The sequence below is a fragment of the Misgurnus anguillicaudatus genome, chromosome 11 (genome assembly GCF_027580225.2).
Source record: "Misgurnus anguillicaudatus chromosome 11, ASM2758022v2, whole genome shotgun sequence".
NCBI lineage: Eukaryota > Metazoa > Chordata > Actinopteri > Cypriniformes > Cobitidae > Misgurnus > Misgurnus anguillicaudatus.
In genome coordinates, this window is record NC_073347.2 from 15,720,828 (window position 1) to 15,738,944 (window position 18,117).

Sequence of the window (18,117 nt, forward strand, 5' to 3'; positions counted from 1 at the left end):
GACTTCCATTATTAGTGTGTATCGGCATCCCCTCCCGAATCATAAACATGAGAAAGTGAGAAAATAAGACGGAACACTATCCCTGGGTGCAACAGCCGGTGACGGTGATGCCGAGGCTCGCGCTCTGGCTCCATGACGCATTACCACAGCTCAGGCTGACCTGGAAGAGCTTGTGCCAGACCTCCTACCCGTGTCACCTCAGATGGGAGACCCAGCAAAACTGCCTTCACCATCCCTCTATCACACACTAAAAATGCTCTCCAAAAGCCTGACGTGCCCGTGTTTAGAATCCAAACCCGCCACAAAAAGCGCATGACCATTGAGGAGCAAACAAACAGCGTTTTTAACCCGACGGGGTGTCGGGATGATGGGTCTTAGGGTTGTGCCCAAAACGTTCCACTCCAATCTCGTGACAGGTTTTTGTGCAAGAACGCCCGCTTTGTGATGAACTCCTTATGCCATCTGGAGACTGAAGGAGATAGAGGCCAGGGGAAAAACATGGAAATAGAGGAGATAGCTGTCCTACATAAGGACATGGACTTTTAAGATACAGTATATTTGAGCATGTTTATTTAAATTTAAATATTAGGAGGATATACACAACTAAAAAGTTTTTGATCTGCACCAATCAAAATAAAAATCACATTGTTGCACTTGTATGCATTGGATGGCGCTGTGGAACACGACATAGAGATGATGATGATGGTTTTTGAGTTGATTCCTTAAAGGGCAGAAGACCACTTTTTTCTAAATAACAAATAAATGAAATGACAAATATTTGATACGTACATTATACTAATAGCAGTGTATACCTTAATATGACTTATACTATGTAAGCTATAATAATGTGCTGGTAAAAATTTATATATACATCTATTTACATGTTCTAATGCTATTAATGCTATACAATAAATGCTTATTTAATTTATTTTCATAAAAAAGCCTGTAATAAGATTATTATTATAAATAAGATAGATTTTTACACTATTATTAGTAAAATATTTTAACTTAAATTTAAAAGGATATTTCACCCGACAACAAAAAAAATTCTGTCAGAATTCCTCACCCTCATGTTGTTCTAAACCGTTGCCGGCACTGATTGACTTCCATAGTAGGAAAAGTACTATGGAAGTCAATGGTTGCAACTGTGTGGTCATGGGTGCTAAAGGGCATGGCTTTTATTAGGGATCACAAATGCGGATACAATGCATAAAGTGCCTTGGATAAAAGTGTCTAGCAAATGCATAAACTGTAAAATGTAACAAGGCCGGTCAAAGATATCAAAGATGTTTGGTCACACTTGAGAGGAACAAGACAAGCCGTGACTACTGGCAGACCACACTAAAAACCACCTCTAGAAACACGTGGACACTTTTAGATACCATTCGAAATCAGGGCTATACCTGAAATCTATCACTCGAATTGGCCAAGAACAAAGTGTCATAGAGAGGCTCAGAAAAGAAAAATGATAAGGAGAACAACACAGCTTCCAGAAACAGTAAGTAGGGCACTTTCTCTGGGCAGAGTTGGCCCAAGTGAGAACAGTTGCACCCGACAGATTTGCTCCCACTTTGCCTGGGGACCGGCAACATTCTGTCCTATACCATCATGCCTGACACAGAGCTGGGCCACGGCACTGGAGCAATGCTCTTCAAGATCCAAAGATTGTGCTTTTAATAGGGTTTACAAACAGCTTTTTGTTTTCAAATAAGATGAAGGCCTTAAACTTCTTGAATTTTATTGTTGTTAACTATATGAACAATTAAAATCAATTCTGCTTTGTCACTAAATGATGAAATGTGTTTTACAATCTAATAATATTTGGTTCAAATTTGTTTACATTTTGGTATGATTACTAAAAAGAAAAAAATGCAGAAAACAAGTTTTTGAGGATTTAAAGGCCTGTTACAAATGGGTAAATAATAATATATTAACCAAACACGTAACACATTAGGTAGCATTATAGTAAATATCATGAAACATTTGCACTAAACAGAAAAATCATCCATTTGTCTAATTCACAGTTATAGTAATTTTACTGTCAGTGATCATCTTTCATTAAAGCTGTGTGCCACGTTTGGACATACTACAAAATGCGTCAAACATATGCATTTAGTTGGCAAACACTGCTAGCAATACGGGCAGTATTCACAAGTGTGTGTTCTCTTGTGTACAATAGGGGCCTGTAAATAAATGACACATATGTAACTGCCTTGAACTTGGTTACAGTGTTAAATAATAGAGCAAATTGCTGGCAATGATTTGGGGGCCTGCTTGGTTGAGGGGCGTAGCCTCTGGCACTGCATCTGGTCTTATAGGCCAGTGGAGGAACATAATGCATAGACGAGGGAGCAGGGGACCATCAATGCAAAACATTACTCAAGCACATTTCATTTCACAATTACTATACCATTTCAATAACAGTTTTTTATGGACTTTACTTTTAATTATAACAGAATGAGTGGTTAGAGAACTCGATTTTCACTGTTCTGTGAGTTTTTAGAAATGTTACTTGGGAAAACCATTTGGAGCAAGTCTTGCAGTTGTAAGGATATTTAGAAAGTATGACAATAGAAAATGTACAAGTGACAACAAGAACATGTATACTTAATTGGTATAGTTCACCGAAAATATTAAACATTTCTCATAATTTACTCACCATCATCCCATCCCAGATGTATATGACATTTGGATTACTTTAATGATGGATGTGCTTTTGACCCCCATATAAGATAACATGAGAGCATTTTAATACAAAAAGTTCAACTTCATAAATATCTTGGATGACATGAGAGTGAGTAGATTATTTTCATGTTTCAGTAAACTAATCCTTTAAGAAGAGTTAACTTGAAGCATCCACTCATGGACTGATTATGCACATTATAGTGCTATTCTGTGTGACCGGGGTCAACTAAGTATAACACCGCAATGTCATCTCTCCTAAGATGCTGAGAATAACAGAAGACAAAAGCTTTCGCCTTGCCCTCTGCACGTGTGAAGTAGAGGAGGAGCTGGAGGCCAGCAGCCCTGTCGGCAAGGCGTGAAGACGTGGCAAGGTCTCAACCCAGGCCAACGGGCACACCACTGTCAACATCATGACACTCACTGGGCGGCTCGCCGGCACTCTCCCGCCTGGCCGGCAGCGGTCCCAGCTGCCCCATCCGTTACTGTCTGATTAGTTCTGCTAAGCAGCCCCTCCCCTCCATGCCCCATCGCCATCTGCTCCCCCAACAAGATGGCTGCCGCCCAGCACCGTGCACGACGCCCTGCTACCTGCCAGTGCCCGAGCGCGCACTCACCCCGAAGCGCTAACACGGCTTCTTGTGGCTGGCGGTGGCTCTCCTTTCATTCGCTACTACTTCTGACAAGGGGCACGGGCTATGCTCCTTTATTTGCTGTCGGATGGTACATGCGCTTCCCGCCGACTTGGTTTGCAGCAGTTAGGTGGCACGGCAGACTTTGCTCGCCGCGGCAGCCTCCCTCTGGCGTGGGGCTGCATCTGCTCGCTCTTTTATTCATTTTCCGATTCTCCACCTTTCAGGGGATTGTCATCCTCTATGCACTCACGCGCGGCTGAAGGAACGCAGAGAGGCGTGGAAAGTTTAATGGAATTCTGGGGTGGGATGACGAACTTTTTAATGCCAGCACTGCAGTTGGTCTGACAATTCTTTGTACAAGAACTCAAAGAGAGGACAAATCAATGACACAACCAAGTAAAAAAGGAATAAGACTTGCTGTGTTTGTTGGCCCTCTATGTAATTGTCATACAATGAATGTGCAAAACCAAACCAACCAAACTGGCAAACAAATGCACAAATGAACATCTACGAAAGCATTCGCATTGATGGACCGTCTTCATCTGCTCTATCATGTTAACTTGTTCATACTGGACTCTTGAGCCACAAGCCAGATGACAACATAAGCTAGAATCTTTCAGAGCTCACAATGAAGCATCAAAATAAAGCCACAGAAATCCGGACACACAAGGACCATTAAGCCTTTCCACAATATGAGGCCATGAAGAATCAAATGGATGTTAGAGACTTTTGCTTTAATTATTCCACTTCATAAACAGATAAAGGCAGGGCTGATCAGCTCATATCCCCAAAACTTTGAGCAGGCTATCTTATAAATCATTTTGAGAGGATTTGTCCATATCCAATATGGTGGCTGAAGCTTAACTGTGCACAGAAGGCCAGGTTCTCTGTTAAGCACTCGCTACAGAGCAGTTGTGAAAATGTCCTAGTTTTGTATCCACACTTATGCCTGAAGGTTCTCTTTTACAAACTGCGACACGGTTTGTGTTTAATCAAAATGCTGCCAGCGTCTGCGTTTGCTTGAGCAATCATTAAAATGGATGCAACATTTCATGTTGTTGAAGAAGAGAGAGGGAACTTGGAACAAACTGAGCCCCTGCGTACCAATCCAAACCAGAGCGAACTCCAGCAAAAGCAGAAAGACACGGGGAAAAAAATCTGTCGCGGCACGGAAAAACAACGCAAGTTGTTTTTTTTATCGTCGCACATTATTCTCTTTATTCTCACACCCTATGGGGTCTGCCGAACGTTGGAAGAGGTGGGAGGGTGGTTGCAAGAGAACGAAAGGGTGGGGGATGACAAAAAGGCACGAACGAACGAAAGCAAACAAACAAACCGAATAAAGCCCGGGCTCAAAGCCGTCAGAAGGCAGAGAACAGAGCGGCAGGATTATGATAGATCCTCTGCTGCCCAGCGCACAGCTGGCTGATGATCCAATACTGGAGCTGCCGGCCCTCCCCAGCATGTGCGCGGGGGGCCTGGGGGCCAGAGAGAGGGCCCACAAAGAGAGAGACAGAATAAACAGAATAAAGGAAAATGAGAGCGCAAAAGCAAAAGGCAATTGATTCGCCCATCCGTTTGGTGGGAGCTGTGATCATCCAAGCTGCGGAATGCAGAAGGGAATCAAAGTTTGGCTTCAGAGGCCCGGCTGCATGGCCACCAACCGGCCGCTTCCCCTGGAAGTGACACAGAGAGGATCACCCCCAATCACAGTATGCGTGTGTTTTTATATATGTAAAGGTGGAGTAAAAGAGTAAAGACTACAGAGAGATGGGAAAGTGAGGGATTAGCCCCAAGGAAGAGAGAAAGAATGCACAGATGTCTGCTGCATCTGTGCACTATGTCTGGCCCAAAGAACCTGCCCTGGCAGTGCATCTCCACACCACGCGTACAGTGGCTAAAAGACTATCTGCTGCCAAAAACAGGGCCTGTCAACAGCTTAACCACTATGATCTTCAGCAGGCCATTTTGTTGCCTCATCTAGAGGATGCAGAGAGTGTTTAAAGGGCAGCTTCCTGCCTTCATTTGAATCACTGTAAATCCCTTAAATATGATTAATGCCCTAATTTCACCACAGTTTCTTTACTAATTTCAAACTGTGTGTGTTTCCTGGGGTTCGAACCCATGACCTACACACTGCTGCTAACACAATGCTCTATCAGTTAAAGGGATAGTTCACCCAAAAATTAAAACGTCATTGTTTATTTACTAACCCTCATGTCTTTCTAAACCACTTTGAGTTTCTTTATTCTGCTAAACACAGAAGAAGATATTTTGATAAATGATGCTAAGCCCACCCATTGACTTCCATGGTATTTGTTTATCCTACTATGGAAGTCATTGGGTACCATGAACTGTGTAGTTAGTATCATTCTGTCTTTTATTTTTTTCTTTATTCCAAGTGTTTGACATTGACAGGATTTAAGCACAATTGGCACATCTGAGCCGATACAAAATGCCCACACTTTAAAAGTGGCTGGGTCTTTTTACCCATAATGGGAAATATTGGACAGAAGTCATGCTGGGTTAAAAATTACCCCATGCTGGGTCAAAAATGACCCAATGTTTGGTTGTTGTTGTGGAACCATGGGGTATAATAACCCAGCAGTTAGGTTAAACCAATCCAGCATTGGGTCAAATTTTAACCCAGCATGTGTTCTGTCCGATATTTACTCATTATGGGTCAAAAATAACCCAGCCATTTTTAGAGTGCAGGTGGCTATACGTTTAAATTTACAGTCTTTCCATGCCAGGTTCTGTATTCCCAGCTCAAGCAGATGTGTCTCTCCCGCCCCAAGATAATTGAAGAAGGGGTCCCATATTTTATAAAATTTAGAGGGTTTATCTTTTAATGTTGTTGAAAAAGCTTCATGTGGAATAAGGCCTTTGGCCATGTTAATCCACTGTGCTATTGATGGGGCTTGGTCAGTTATCCAACAAACAAGTATGCGTTTGCGGGTACAGTGGCGTAAGATGAAGAAGGTAGGCCCCTTGAAATTTGAACGGGAGTTCAAGCTAAAAATAATTTAGAAAAAGCTAAAAATAATTTCCTCCAAAAAATCTTATAACTATGCTTGGTTTAACTTGATTAAAAACTTTTTTGATCTGTAAATCTATCAACAGAAAAAAGAGGTAATGCATCTTAATAGATGTTTAATGGACAATGAATTCTGACAAGTTGAAGATTAGTATCATTCATCAAAATATCTTCTTTTGTGTTCAGCAAAATAAAGAAACTCATACATGAAGGTCAGTAAATTATGAATTTTCATTTTTGGGTGAACTATCCATTTAAACTATAGCAACAAATAAAAACGTCTGACATAAAAAAAGAGTTTATTTTTTTTAGAAATGTGACCCTATGTTTGTAATTTACGCACTTTTGATAATCCCTAACTTTTAATAAATTATTTTCAAACAAATTATTTATTACAAACATTCTGAATATCCCAGTTTAAATGTTTTTTTTTTTTGTGTGTCAGACAATAAAAAAGTGGTCTAGAAATGAGAAATTCCTAACAATTTAGGGTTTCCTGCAGAAAATGTATTAGTCAAGGTGGTAGGGTTTGGCTTAACTTTATTTTGAAGAAACTATGACAGGAAATGAACACATACTAGATTATTAATGAATTAAATGTTTTTTAACAGATACCTCTAACGGGAATAGCTGCGTGATGAAGTGAAACTAAAGGGTTAATAAACACAAACTGAAGCAGATGTTGTAGAACGTCTCGCAAACGATGATAGATCGTAAAATTGTAAAAATTGATTATTTCCCACTATTAATTACATTATTTTAAAGGAGTGTAACTACTGTAAATAATGCACATAAATAACGTGAGCAAGAGCGCTCAACAATTATATCGAATTCAACGGGCACGCGCAACCTAGCCAGCAGGTTGCTCAAACAACAAAATCACAAGCAAACTTACTTTAAATTTGCAAGAACTATAGACTAATACAATAACAAGCTTAAATAAACCCAAAACATAAGTCCACTTACAGTTCTCACGGACACGTGTTTTATCAACTGGCTATCCACCAGACAGTAACGGACCACGTCTTTCTCATTTCGGCCGCGAGGCACGCGTGCACGCTCGCAAACGCTCCCGGTGTGAAACGCGTCCGCACTATTCTCCGAGATGTTTTATCAACTGGCTAGTTATCCTCCAGACAGTGACGGACCATGTAATTTCGGCCGTGTGGCGCGCATGCCCGCCCGCAGTGTGAAGGGAGTCCACGCTATTCTCTGAGATGCACATGACGGCCTTTTGTGCAGCTAATTTTTTTTTGGACGACCTAGTTAAGGCGGTAGGTTTTCCCAGCTTAGGTGGGCCGCCTGAACTGCAAAGTGCTGCGGGAAACCCTTAATTTGATAATCACATTCTTACCTAAAAACACAGTGATGAGTGACTTAAAGTTACAGTATGGGTTTTTAGCGGCATCTTTAGGGCTACTGTAGAAACATGGCAACGACATCCATGTAAGGGCATGTAAAACAGCTTATTCTAAGCTAAGGTAATATAGTCATCATGTAACGTCTTTATACACCACTGATAATATAGTTATGTATATTTTATTGCATTACTGTCATTAGATCATTCTAAAAGTTACACATTGCACCTTTAAAATCTTGACTCAACTAAAGCAATGCCTACATCGTACAAAATGTACACGGCAATTAAAATCTGTTGAGGTGTAATGAACTAACAATAGACCTGCTGGTGCAAATAATCCATACTCCATAAAAACCATCTGGATCATTTTCATACACAGTGGTACTATTCCAAATGCAAACAAATGACTCAAATTATTCACTAATACTTCTGGAACAGCACGCATCTTTATGGTAATTTATAAACTATACATGACCGAGTCCTAATACTTAAGTACTGAACTCCCCTGTGAACAGATGCCGTCCCTCCTCTGCAGCTGTGTAGCTCTGTGGCAGATGCTGTAAGATCTGCAGTTTCTCCAGAGGAACAGAGACCCCATTGCCATCCAAACCCACTGAGGCTTCAGTGCTTCCTACGCTCACTGCTGGGTTAACACACATCCACAGAGGCATGGAAATAGAGATTGTCTAACCGTGCTGCTTTTATTAAATAAGTGTGGGAAAGTCATAAACCTAATGCTCCTGATAAAACCAGTGATAAATCAGAGAGTGATTTTTAAAAGGTCCCAGTTTAAAACGTATGAGGTTGGGAATACTTACATTTACTGTATGCATTTGGCAGGCAGATTTATCCAAAGTGATTTACATTTCATTGAAGCGTATAGTATGTGTGTTATCAGTATGTGCAAGTGACACATTGCAACAGTTAAGCCACAGAAACACATTGGGCCCTATTTTAACGATCAAAGCGTATGGTCTAAAGCAGTGGTTCCCAAACTTTTTCAGCGGGTGGCCCCCCTTGTGTACGGTGCATTCCTTCGTGGCCCCCCAAAGAAAATTTGTGACAAAAACTGTTCTAAAACTCAACATTTTAATAAAAATGCGCATAGTGGGGCGTGTCCAAATCCACTTTTGCTAATTTAACAACAGGAAAAATGGTTTGTGCGCCTAGCGTACAGTCTAAAAGGGTTGTTCCTATTCTCAGTAATGGGTGTGTTTTGGGCATAACAAGCAATAAACCAATAAGAGTCTCATCTCCCATCTCCTTTAAAAGTTAGTTACACTCGTGCCATGTCGATTCCCTATTTAGATGGCAGAATTTGTAAACTCAAAAACTAAGTGGAGGGAAAATGATTGATGTTAAAAAAAATTATGTTGTTTTTATTTGTATCGAAATATAAACTTTTTTTAAATAACTATAAAGTTATTAAATAATAGCATAAATTTATTGGAAAAAGTGGGACAGAAATTTATTTGGACTCCAAAGTCTCACCTAAAAATGATTATTGATAAAAAAAAGTCAACCTAAGGGGTACATGTCGGAGCCGATGGTGTAGTGGGCAGTGCTCCGACGCACTTTCGGCGACCCGAGTTCGAATCCCGCCTCGAGGTCCTTTGCCGATCCCATCCTATCATACTATCTATCTAATAAAGGCAAAAATGGCCCCAAAAACTATATAAAAAAATAAATAAATAAATAAATAAGTGGCACATATTTAAAGAAAGGTAGCATAGACATACTTTTCACAAAATAAAGTTTGGTGGGTCTTAAATAATATTATTAAAGATATACACTGTCAGACAAAATATGGTTAAAATGGTCCTTAGCTATCTCTGGGGAAGTATCCTTTATAAAGGTCCTCATAAGATATGTATGCATTAAGCAACATTATTACCGTTAACATATTAATATGCACTCTTTAGAGCCAATATGTACCTCTGAGGTACTAATATGAACTTTCTAGATGCAAAGGTGTACTTTTTGAAAGGGTACTGCCTCAGTGACAGCTAGGGACTATTTTGGCCAATTTTCTCAGTGTAGGAATAAAGACAATTGTATTTTAACATACTTTCTCACTTGCAGGTGTCTAATGTAACATCTAATGTAACATCTGTGATTACTCTATTAGGACACCTGTGTGAACTTCGAGGGGAAGTGATATTATAGATCCAATACAAAAAACATAAAAATAGATTTTCTAGTCACTGTACTTTATGTCGTATAAGCAATGCTAAACTAAATAAAACCGAATAAGTTCCCTTGGGTTTTTCTTTCAGTAACTATAATAATGAACTGTACAATGTTAAATTGCACCCAACAGTACTGTTATGTTTCATAGTTGCAAAACCTTTCTCTCTTACATCCAATAAAAAGGGTGGGAGGTGTTATATGTGATCTATGTGTCATAATCTGGAGCTATAATCTGTGTTTGCCGTCTATTAAACCCGGATTAGTTGAACAAATGTTACACTATTTATTCAGATAAACAATCGCAAGGACATTTTCATCTTCTCACCTATTCTGGACTGATTTCCTTGACAGTTTGCAAAGATTTTCCAAGACAAACACAAAGTGTTTGTGAGTTCAAAATCCGAAGCTTTATCACATTTAAATAAGCATACAGCACAAAGGGAGGCATTGATTCATCAGACAACACCAGAAACAAACACCTTCGGTAACGCCATCTTTGCAAACTGTAAAATCCTTTACTGGATCAAATTAAAATGTGGCGATAGCTCCAAACATCTACAAGGCCTTTCTTTGATTTAATTAAAAGGTGTGAATTTAATTTAACAACCAAAATATATTTATGTTAAACTGCAGCTCATTATCATGAATGTGAATAAGAGTGAAATGGGCACATATGTGAAAAATGTATAAATGTATGAGACGCCGTATATCTACTACACGCTCCTAACTGATGTACACAAATAATATGACTCAGATTACTAAAAAAGTAAAGACAAATTGTGTTAAAAAGCCGTTAACGTTACATCGGAGAAGTTTACTGTGCCCACTCCAGTCTGCTAAACTCAGTGATATTATCAAGAAAGATGGTGTGTGTCCCCCCTCTCCAGCCCTGTTTTTCTGGTGCGTGGTGGACTGTGGCGGTGGCAGCCGGTGGCGATTTAATAAAGTACAGGAGCCCTCCTGCCGACGTGCTGGCACTGCATTGGGGCCAGCGGACGGGCGCAGTGTTGTGGCATGTAATAGGATTAAGGGGGTTACCTGGTGAGGTGCAGTTGGCGCTGGGCGCGGCTTAGCCCCTCGGCCAGGCCGGCTGCCTCCGCCCGGGCTCGGCCTTCTGCCCTCTGGGCCTCCTCCAAACGCTGCCGGGTACTGCTCAGCTCCACACCCAGTTTCTGCACTTCCTGAAACCAAGTGAGAGGAGAGAGAGTCTCAATATGTTTTTATTTGTATTATTTAAAGAATGCTATTAATTCTAAAACTGAACCGTTTAACAATGCAAAATAGTTTGCACACATAAAAATCAAAAAGCATTTGGGTGGCATAATGTGAAATGCAAAAACTGTTGGTTAGGTTTTAAATAAACAATATTTGCATTAGTGCTTGATAAATTGTGGTGTTTAAATAATAAGATTGTAATACTTGGGTAAATTTTTAGCTTTATTGTAATGTACCTCAATGATATGCATTAGTTTGTGGACTGTTGTGCACATGCTCGTGTCCTCTCACCTGTTCGACCAGTTCTAGTTGGCGGCCCAGTTTGGCGCTGATGTCCCTCACCTCCCTCTCTGCCTCCTCTTTCTTCAGCTGGGCCTGAGTCAAGAAGAACCGCAACTCTGCACACACCTGACACATGCACATGAAGCTTTAATGCAAAGTTTATTGTTCATCACAAAAAGAGTTAATGCACACTTTCTATACTAATTCATTTCAGAGAGATTTTTCAACTTCACAATATTCTTTTGAGCTTTAGTTTGCTGAATCTCATCAGCAGTGACAATATAATCTTGTGTAATAATATAGTTCTACTGCCATCTAGTGGGCATGCATTCTTCATACAAAGATAAACCAACTCTGTTTCCTAAATATTCCTTTGCACACTTGAGAACAAACCAAAAATGTGTTCCTTTCAACTCATTCTGAGTATCATTAAGCATTATTATTAATAATTCACAATGATTCACTTTTAAACAAAAATAAATAAATTATAGTGTAAGTGTTAATATTATAAGATTACACAAGACCATTACTATAAGACAATTGTTGTAGCAGTTCATATTATTTATGTAGGCTACTCTGAGAAAAAAAAAACACTGTGGTTATCTTTTGTTCCTTTATATTGTCTTGGTTGCATGGCAAAACAAGTTGTGCCAAAGCAAGTTATGTTCAGCATCAATTGGCAGGTGCAAATGTAACCTTAAAGGAAAACACCACCATTTTTCTATATTTTACTATGTTCCTACCTCAACTTAGATTAATTAATACATACCTATCTTTTTTCAATGCGTGCACTTAATCTTTATACAGCATGTCGTGAATGTGTTAGCATTTAGCCTAGCCCCATTCATTTATTAGGATCCAAGGAGGGATGAATTTAGAAGCCACCAAACACTTCCATGTTTTCCCTATTTAAAGACTGTTACATGAGTAGTTACACATGTACATATGGTGGCACAAAATAAAACATGGTGATTTTCTTAGCTAAGATAAAAAATGAGAACTATATTGTATGGTGGAAGAGCACTTAGTTTGCAGCACTTTGACTTCGGCGCAGTAACATCATCACTCCTTACTACTCCCCCTCTCGCTCAAACTTCCGTCAATATTACTGCGTCTTTAAATAGGGAAAACATGGAAGTGTTTGGTGGCTTCTAAATTCATCCCTGTTTGGATCCTAAGGAATGAATGTATGCTCTGTACAAAGATTAAGTGCATGCATTGAAAAAAGATGGGTATGTATTAATTTGTCTAAGTTGAGGTAAGAACATAGTAAAATATTGAAAAACGGAGGTGTTTTCCTTTAACATTCCGACTGTTTAGTGTTTTAGGTTTCCTACTCCAACCTCTTTGAAACAAATAAAGATGGTCTGAATGGTACAACATTGCAGCCATGGTAAAATCATACTGTGGTCCATTACCGTATCAATTAAAGATATCTGTTATTTCATATTTTGTCCACCACCTGTATACACACACACACACACACACACACATACAGTCGTGTAAGAACACATTGACGATTCATTCATTGCTTTTCCAAGCACGGACACCACTGACCGCCACTAGGTACAGAGCAAGAATAATATATATATATATATATATATATATATATATATATATATATATATATATATATATATATAAATCTGTGATCTGCTTTTTGTTTGACCTACAGTGAGGTTGGGCCGTACCTTGCTGCCGTCTGCTTCCTGTTCAGTGAGCTTCTTATAAGCTTCCTCCAGTTGGGAATTAAGTGAATTCCTGTCTCTTTCTCCCCTCTCCAGCAGACCCTCCAATTCAGCCACTCTCTGAGAGAGACTGGTCACCTTACATTGGAGGACAAACAGATTTCAGGTTCAATTTAGCCAGCAATGTTTATCTCTTGAATAGAAATAAGATAATTTCATTAAACTGCATGGATAATTACAGTAAAAGAACGACCAAATTACTATTTACTGAAATTTTAGATGGAGCACAGAGTATCAAATTGTAGCCTTTCAAGTCAGCAAGCCATATGCTTACAATACATATGTTAACAATTTACAGCTAAAATGAAACTGTGCATAAAGAATATTATTGGAAAAGTTTTGTCTGAGTTGCGAATTAGTAAGTTATTAATAGTTGCAGTTGCTTAAACTGAATATTAATCAGTAAGTAAAATTGTAGCTGTGTGCCATCATTAAAATACCAGTAGAGGGCAGCAAAAGCTAAACTATGGCAAACCATCCAGTTTGTGTAAATAAAGACACGGTTATAATAGCCTAATGAATACAATATAATTGCATACTGTACATGTAAATAAGAATTTATTTATATATTTATATAAGGAGATAAGGAAACTGACAGTCTGGGCGAGCTCTTCTTTCTCTTTCCTGCTTTCTGCACGTGCTGCTTCCCTGGCCTGGGAGATCTTCTCCTGTTCACAAGCCAGCTCTCTTTCCAGCCTCTCTCTCTGTCTAGTCAGCTCGCTGTTAAAGTGCTCACACTGCACCAGTGCCTGCAGGTGTAAAGGGACAAACCACAGGTCAAGGTAAAGAAGACTTGTTCTACATAGCACACCAAAGAATTTACAATCATGCAAAACGGGAAAATCCATATGCTAATCAGCGGCTTACTCTTGTCTTTTCTAGGTTTGCCTCTTCTGCCATTTCCACTGCCTGTTTAACCTGCTGATAAGCTGCCCATTCTCTCTGCTGGGCCTCAGTTTGACTCGCCCTCAATGAGCACAGGACGGTCATCAACTCATCCCGCTCCCTAACAAGGACAAACACACATCTCATTAGATACAGGCATTGATCTGACACATAATCAAAATGATCAATGTGAAGACTTCTTCAACCTTGCCATAAGGAACAATAATTGACACTTTACACACAGATCAATTAGGGGAGTCAAAGGTGTATATGGATGTTAATGTGGTTTTAAGGCATTTTGCAAATGAAATTCCATGTAGAGTTTAGGACACGTTCACAAATCCAAAAGTATAAAAAAAATTCTACAAAAAATATTGGTTATAAAAGGTAAACATTTCATTATTTCTTTTTTTTATAATTACTAAGCATTATTAGTAGAATTTTGTTTTACTTCTGCAAACAGATTTCAGACAAACAAATGACATTGAAGTTAGAAATGTAACTTTTTATGAAATATTTTGGTTTTTAATAAATGACTTATCTGTGTGCAATTTTTCAGAATCTCAGAATTTCAGAAGCCATTTCACTTAGACATACAGTGAGGAAAATAAGTATTTGAACACCCTGCTATTTTGCAAGTTCTCCCACTTAGAAATCATGGAGGGGTGTGAAATTGTCATCGTAGGTGCATGTCCGCAGTGAGAGACATAATTTAAAAAAATCCAGAAATCACAATGTATGATTTTTAACTATTTATTTGTATGATACAGCCGCAAATAAGTATTTGAACATCTGAGAAAGTCAATGTTAAGATTTGGTACAGTAGCCTTTGTTTGCAATTACAGAGGTCAAACGTTTCCTGTAGTTTTTCACCAGGTTTGCACACACTGCAGGGGGGAATTTGGACCATTCCTTCACACAGATCTTCTCTAGATCAGTCAGGTTTCTGCCCTGTCGCTGAGAAACAAGGAGTTTGAGCTCCCTCTAAAGATTCTCTATTGGGTTTAGGTCTGGAGACTGCCATGCCAGAACCTTGATATGCTTCTTACAGAGCCACTCTTTGGTTATCCTGGCTGTGTGCTTCGGGACATTGTCATGTTGGAAGACCCCGACCCATCTTCAACGCTCTGAGGGAAGGAGGTTGCTCCCTAAATCTCGCAATACATGGCTCCGGTCATCCTGCCTTAATACAGTTTAGTCGCCCTGTCCCATGTGCAGAAAACACCCCTTAAGCATGATGCTACCACCCCCATGCTCCACAGTAGGGATGGTGTTCTTGGGATGGTACTCATCATTCTTCTTCCTCCAAACACTTTTAGTGGAATTATGACCAAAAAGTTATATTTTGGTCTCATCTGACCACATGAATTTCTCCCATCACTCCTCTGGATCATCCAAATGGTCATTGGCAAACTAAAGACGGGTCTGGACATGTGCTGGTTTAAGCAGGGAAACTTTCTGTGCCATGCATGATTTCAAACCATGACGTCTTAGTGTATTACCAACATTAACCTTGGAAACGATGGTCCCAGCTCTTTTCAGGTCATTGACCAGCTCCTCCCATGTAGTTCTGGGCTGATTTCTCACCTTTTTTTAGGAACATTGAGACCCCACGAGGTGAGATCTTGCATAAAGCCCCAGTCCGAGGAAGATTGACAGTTATGTTTAGCTTCTTTCATTTTCTAATGATTACTCCAACAGTGGACACATTTTTCACCAAGCTGCTTCGCAATTTCCCTATAGCCTTTTCCAGCATTGTGGAGGTGTACAATTTTAATTTTGTCTCTAGTGTCTTTGGACAGCTCTTTGGTCTTGGACATGTTAGTAGTTGGATTCTTACTGATTGTATGGGGTGGACAGGTGTCTTTATGCAGCCAACAACCTCAAACAGGTTTATCTAATTTGGGATAATAAATGAGGTGGAGGTGGACATTTTAAATGCAGACTAACAAGTCTTTGAGGGTCAGAATTCTGCTAATAGACAGATGTTCAAATACTTATTTGCAGCTGTATCATACAAATAAAGTTAAAAAAAATAATAATATATTGTGATTTCTGGATTTGTTTTTAGATTATGTCTCTCACAGTGGACATGCACCTACGATGACAATATCAGACCCCTCCATGATTTCTAAGAGGGAGAACTTGCAAAATAGCAGGGTGTTCAAATACTTATTTTCCTCACTGTACGTCACGATAGGAAAAAGAAGACTTTGTCATTACTTTCCGATTTCATTGGTGACTTTAAGCAATAGTGAATTTACCCTAATTGGTAACACTTTACTTAAAGGGATATTCATAAGACTGACACGACACCTTCATAATCATGACATGACACGTGTCATGAACATGAAGGAGATTTTATGCACGTTTAAACTACGGCTTTGTGTTGTAAATGCGGCTCCATCTGAAAGCAACATCATTAATATACTTCAGTTCATAATGTTTTTTTTAAGATCCTCCATGTGTTTAAGAAATAAAATCAATCATATACAATAATAATTAAAATTCACATAAAATGTAATGAAAACAGTACAATAATGGGTTAAGCCATGCAGCGTTGGGTCCATATCACTGGAAAACAGCTATTTAAATTAATTAATTTTCTGCACATACATAAAGTTAAGTATATATTTTGACATGCCTATTGCATTTTGTAAAAGTATTTAAAATGATTTGACGTAGTATTAACACGTAATAACATATAAATGACAGTTTAATGTAATGTTAACCCATAAAGCTAGGTAGTTTCTTAAGTTTGATAATTATTCTGCTATGTTTATGACAAATTTCTGACAAGTTATGATGTATTGGTTAATGTCAAGTTGTCATCTCAAACAATGCCAACTTTGCATTAAAAATGACATGATTGAACAAATGACACTTAATGACAGTTGTCATAAAATCCCCCTTCATGTTCATGACACATGTCATGTCATGATTATGAAGGTGTCATGTCAGTCTTATGAACACCCCTTTAAGTAAAGTGTTACCACCTATTTTCATTACGAAGTATACACAGTAAAAAAACAGTATTCAAAAAGTTTTTAAAAAATTAGACATTTTTTCCAAACTGAAATTGTCAGACCATTCTAGGCTAAATGAATTAAAATGAACAAGGACATTGACACTTCTCCATCATGAGCACAACTTATGTCCATAATCCAACCATGAGGTAAATCTCATCTAACAGTTGGGAGGGAACAAAAACATAATTTTTCATAAAAAATATTGCTTGTGCTATTTTTAGCTACTGTTCCAATAAAGCAAGTTGATGTTTTCTCCTAGTATTGCGTATTTATTTTACATGAATGCATCTTCTGCACAAAGCTTTGTGATTTGAAAAACAAAATGAAAATTTACAGCAGAGTGTTGGAGGTGCACATTTTTCCAAGGAGCAAACACAGAGTAAGAAGAAAGTGAGGTGGGAGCGAGGCTCAGGAAATAGTAAACAGGGAGCTGGAGCGATTACGAAATGCTTTGAGTGCGGAGTCCAAATTCTTGCCACTCCACTCCACTCACATACTCTGTCCAACAGTAAACACACTAATACACATGCACACTTACTTTGTGAGTCTTTCAATGGTCTGAACGTGGACATTGGAGTGTGTCTCAGCTAGGACCGCTTCATGTTGAGCACACTTTAGACACAGACCACCAACACGCTGACCGCTGCCTGTCACTTCGACCATCACCTCTTTGTGCCTTAGTCGTTCTTTCGTTTCCTCATACTCCTTCTGAGTGCTTGCCAACTCTTTCCTACACCCACAAACACACATACGCAATGAAGAATGCAGGTTGTTACAGTAAGCATATTTTATCCAACAAACAATTCTAATGGGTGTACTGCATCATGTAGTCATTGATAGTTAGGGAGTTGTTCTTACACCATAAGTATGCAAAATGAATGTAGAATAAATTACATGTTTAAGGGGCCGATCACACAGAACGCGTTTATGGCAGTAGCAGGTGCCTTTTTTGAATGATTTTCTATAGGCAGTGAGCATTAAGTTGAACACTTCGCATTTTGGCTGGCTCATGTTTTTACAGGAGCACACTGTAAAAGGAGCACACAAGCGTGAG

General features: G+C 39.1%; 1 protein-coding gene across 2 annotated transcripts in view; it reads right to left on the reverse strand.

Moving 5' to 3' along the window:
- sdccag8 (SHH signaling and ciliogenesis regulator sdccag8) overlaps positions 1–18,117 on the reverse strand; it is a 59,579-nt gene that overhangs the window by 38,636 nt on the left and 2,826 nt on the right. For both annotated transcript variants that reach the window (XM_055170381.2, XM_073873130.1), the window contains exons 8-13: positions 17,602–17,793; positions 14,017–14,155; positions 13,746–13,898; positions 13,093–13,227; positions 11,411–11,527; positions 10,943–11,085 (exon numbers count right to left, since the gene is read on the reverse strand). In XM_055170381.2, coding sequence (XP_055026356.2) covers positions 10,943–11,085; positions 11,411–11,527; positions 13,093–13,227; positions 13,746–13,898; positions 14,017–14,155; positions 17,602–17,793 — 879 coding nt within the window. The remainder of the gene's footprint in view (positions 1–10,942; positions 11,086–11,410; positions 11,528–13,092; positions 13,228–13,745; positions 13,899–14,016; positions 14,156–17,601; positions 17,794–18,117) is intronic.